The 353-nt window shown below is 64.6% G+C and overlaps 1 protein-coding gene across 1 annotated transcript in view; it reads left to right on the top strand.

Moving 5' to 3' along the window:
* Position 1: 1 nt before the first annotated feature.
* The window catches only part of PCDH7 (protocadherin 7), a gene marked incomplete at its 5' end in the record, with an annotated part of 501,653 nt that continues 501,301 nt past the window's right edge, over positions 2 to 353 (top strand). Inside the window, one exon of the mRNA XM_006142842.2 lies at positions 2 to 353. Within this exon, the coding sequence (XP_006142904.1) occupies positions 2 to 353 (352 nt within the window).

The raw sequence follows: 353 nt of genomic DNA, 5'->3' as shown, positions 1-353 counted from the left end.
CCGCATCGGCAACGTGGCCTCGGACCTGGGCATCGTGACCGGCTCGGGTGAGGTGACTTTCAGCCTGGAGTCGGGCTCCGAGTACCTGAAGATCGACAACCTCACGGGCGAGCTGAGCACCAGCGAGCGGCGCATCGACCGCGAGAAGCTGCCCCAGTGTCAGATGATCTTCGACGAGAACGAGTGCTTCCTGGACTTCGAGGTGTCGGTGATCGGGCCCTCGCAGAGCTGGGTGGACCTGTTCGAGGGTCGGGTCATCGTGCTGGACATCAACGACAACACGCCCACCTTCCCGTCGCCCGTGCTCACGCTCACGGTGGAGGAGAACCGGCCGGTGGGCACGCTGTACCTTC

Source organism: Tupaia chinensis, unplaced genomic scaffold, assembly GCF_000334495.1.
Source record: "Tupaia chinensis unplaced genomic scaffold, TupChi_1.0 Scaffold000084_3, whole genome shotgun sequence".
NCBI lineage: Eukaryota > Metazoa > Chordata > Mammalia > Scandentia > Tupaiidae > Tupaia > Tupaia belangeri.
The sequence above is the reverse complement of the archived record's forward strand: the minus strand, read 5'-3'. Positions and strand labels throughout refer to the sequence as shown.